The 2,291-nt window shown below is 64.6% G+C and overlaps 1 protein-coding gene across 2 annotated transcripts in view; it reads left to right on the top strand.

Moving 5' to 3' along the window:
- The window catches only part of LOC114071230 (proto-oncogene tyrosine-protein kinase Yrk), a 9,837-nt gene extending 7,552 nt beyond the window's left edge, over window positions 1-2,285 (top strand). For both annotated transcript variants that reach the window (XM_027908987.1, XM_027908986.1), the window contains exons 9-13: window positions 668-847; window positions 996-1,072; window positions 1,164-1,317; window positions 1,647-1,778; window positions 1,925-2,285. In XM_027908987.1, the coding sequence (XP_027764788.1) occupies window positions 668-847; window positions 996-1,072; window positions 1,164-1,317; window positions 1,647-1,778; window positions 1,925-2,133 (752 nt within the window). In that variant the 3' untranslated portion in view covers window positions 2,134-2,285. The remainder of the gene's footprint in view (window positions 1-667; window positions 848-995; window positions 1,073-1,163; window positions 1,318-1,646; window positions 1,779-1,924) is intronic.
- The last annotated feature ends 6 nt before the right edge of the window (window positions 2,286-2,291 follow it).

Here is a 2,291-nt window from a genome sequence, read left to right as displayed (position 1 = left end):
GCCCCCCTCGCCCCCCTGCAGAGTATAACGACGGGTTGTGCCATCTGCTCACCCGCCCGTGCCCCGCTATGAAGCCCCAGACCCTGGGATTAGCTAAGGACGCCTGGGAGATAGAGCGGGAATCCATCACCCTCGACAAGAAACTCGGCATGGGCTGTTTTGGAGACGTGTGGATGGGTAAGGCTGGCCCGGCCGGCCGGGGCAGGGGGGCACAGGGTGGGCAGGAGAAGCCCAGCCCTGCCCTGGCAGGGAGAGTCACGGGGTGCCAGGTGGTACCCACTGGTGTGGGGGAGATGGCAGCTTCTGGCACAGGATCCGCCGTGGCTGGATGGGGAATGGGGTGAGGTATCAGGAGATGAGCCTTGGGGTGAGCGGGACCCCCTGTCCTGGGTGGGGTGTGGTGGGATCACGGCCCTTCCTTGCCTTGCCTTGATTCCTTGCTCCTCCATCCATGCACCCACCCACCCACCCATCCATCCATCCACCCATCCATCCATCCACCCATCCATCCATCCATCCACCCATCCATCCATCCATCCATCCATCCATCCATCCCTCCACACAAACATGCACCCACTCACCCCTCCATCCACACCCCCCTCCATCCCGGCCCTGCCGGGGCTGGCTGCCCCCCAGGCTCTTGCTGACGCCCTGTCCCCAAACCCAGGCACCTGGAATGGCACCACGAAGGTGGCAGTGAAGACGCTGAAGCCGGGCACCATGTCCCCCGAGGCCTTCCTGGAGGAGGCCCAGATCATGAAGCGGCTGCGGCACGACAAGCTGGTGCAGCTCTACGCCGTGGTGTCCGAGGAGCCCATCTACATCGTCACCGAGTTCATGAGCCAGGGTGAGCCTGGGACGATGCCCGGGGGACCCACTACCCCTCCTGCGAGCCTCACCCTCTTTGGGCACAGTCCCACAGGGCTGAGGGCTCGCAGGGGAGGGCACTCTTGGTTTTTGGGGTGTTGTGACCAGGCCCCCCTCTCTGCCCGCAGGCAGCCTGCTGGATTTCCTGAAGGACGGGGACGGCCGCTACCTGAAGCTGCCCCAGCTGGTGGACATGGCAGCCCAGGTACCTGGGGGGGCTGTCACAGGGAGGGGAGACCCCCCTGAGGTCGTTTTGGGGGGGGGGTGGGTTCTCACTGCTTTCCCCCCTGGCTCAGATCGCGGCGGGCATGGCGTACATCGAGCGGATGAACTACATCCACCGGGACCTGCGTGCCGCCAACATCCTGGTGGGGGACAACCTGGTGTGCAAGATCGCTGACTTCGGCCTCGCCCGCCTCATCGAGGACGACGAGTACACGGCACGGCAGGGTGGGCAAGCCTGACTGCCCCCCTCCCTGCTGGGTGCCACCCTCAGCCTGGAAACCATCACACCCCCTCTGCAGGGCTGGGTGGCCTGGGCAGTGGGTGCCCCAAATAATGGGTGTCCTGGGTGATGGACTCCCCAAATAATGGGTATCTCAGGCAAATGGGTATCCTGGCTGATGGGTGTCCCAGGGGATGGGTACCCTGGGGATGGACACCCCAAATAATGGGTGTCCTGGGTGATGGACGCCCCAGATAATGGGTACCCCAGGAGTGAGTGCAGTGGGGTGCACCCAAGTGGGGGTGTAGCCCCAGCCATGGCTCTCCCCCTGCAGGTGCCAAGTTCCCCATCAAGTGGACGGCCCCAGAGGCCGCGCTTTTTGGCAAGTTCACCATCAAGTCGGACGTCTGGTCCTTCGGCATCCTCCTGACCGAGCTGGTGACCAAAGGCAGGGTGCCCTACCCAGGTATGGCCCCCCTGGGGCAGTGGGCACCCCTGGGGTGCAGAGGGAGTCTCTCCTCCCTCGGCAAGGGGTACCCTGTGCCTCAGTTTCCCCCCCGACTGGTCCTGTGGGGGTGCTGGCTGTTGAGCAGGGGTGTCCCTGTCACGCAGGGATGAACAACAGGGAGGTGCTGGAGCAGGTGGAGCGGGGGTACCGCATGCAGTGCCCCGGGAACTGCCCGCCGTCCCTGCACGAGGTGATGGTGCAGTGCTGGAAGCGGGAGCCCGAGGAACGCCCCACCTTCGAGTACCTCCAGTCCTTCCTCGAGGACTATTTCACCGCCACCGAGCCCCAGTACCAGCCCGGGGACAACCAGTGACCCCCGCCCTGAGGCTCTGGGGTGGCTTCGGGGGTGAATCTCCCACTTTTATTGGGGAGGGGTGTTGCTCCTTTTGGCTGTGCCCCCCCCCCCCAAAAAAATGCCTGTTGAGTGGTGCTCAGGGTGCCCCGGGGAGGACGTGGGGCTTTGCACAAGGA

Source organism: Empidonax traillii, unplaced genomic scaffold (genome assembly GCF_003031625.1).
Source record: "Empidonax traillii isolate 1590-97213 ecotype Southwest subspecies unplaced genomic scaffold, ASM303162v1 scaffold1903:size85637, whole genome shotgun sequence".
In the NCBI taxonomy this organism is placed as follows: Eukaryota; Metazoa; Chordata; class Aves; order Passeriformes; family Tyrannidae; genus Empidonax; species Empidonax traillii.
Note: the sequence above shows the minus strand (reverse complement) of the source record. Positions and strands in the feature narration are given on the sequence as shown.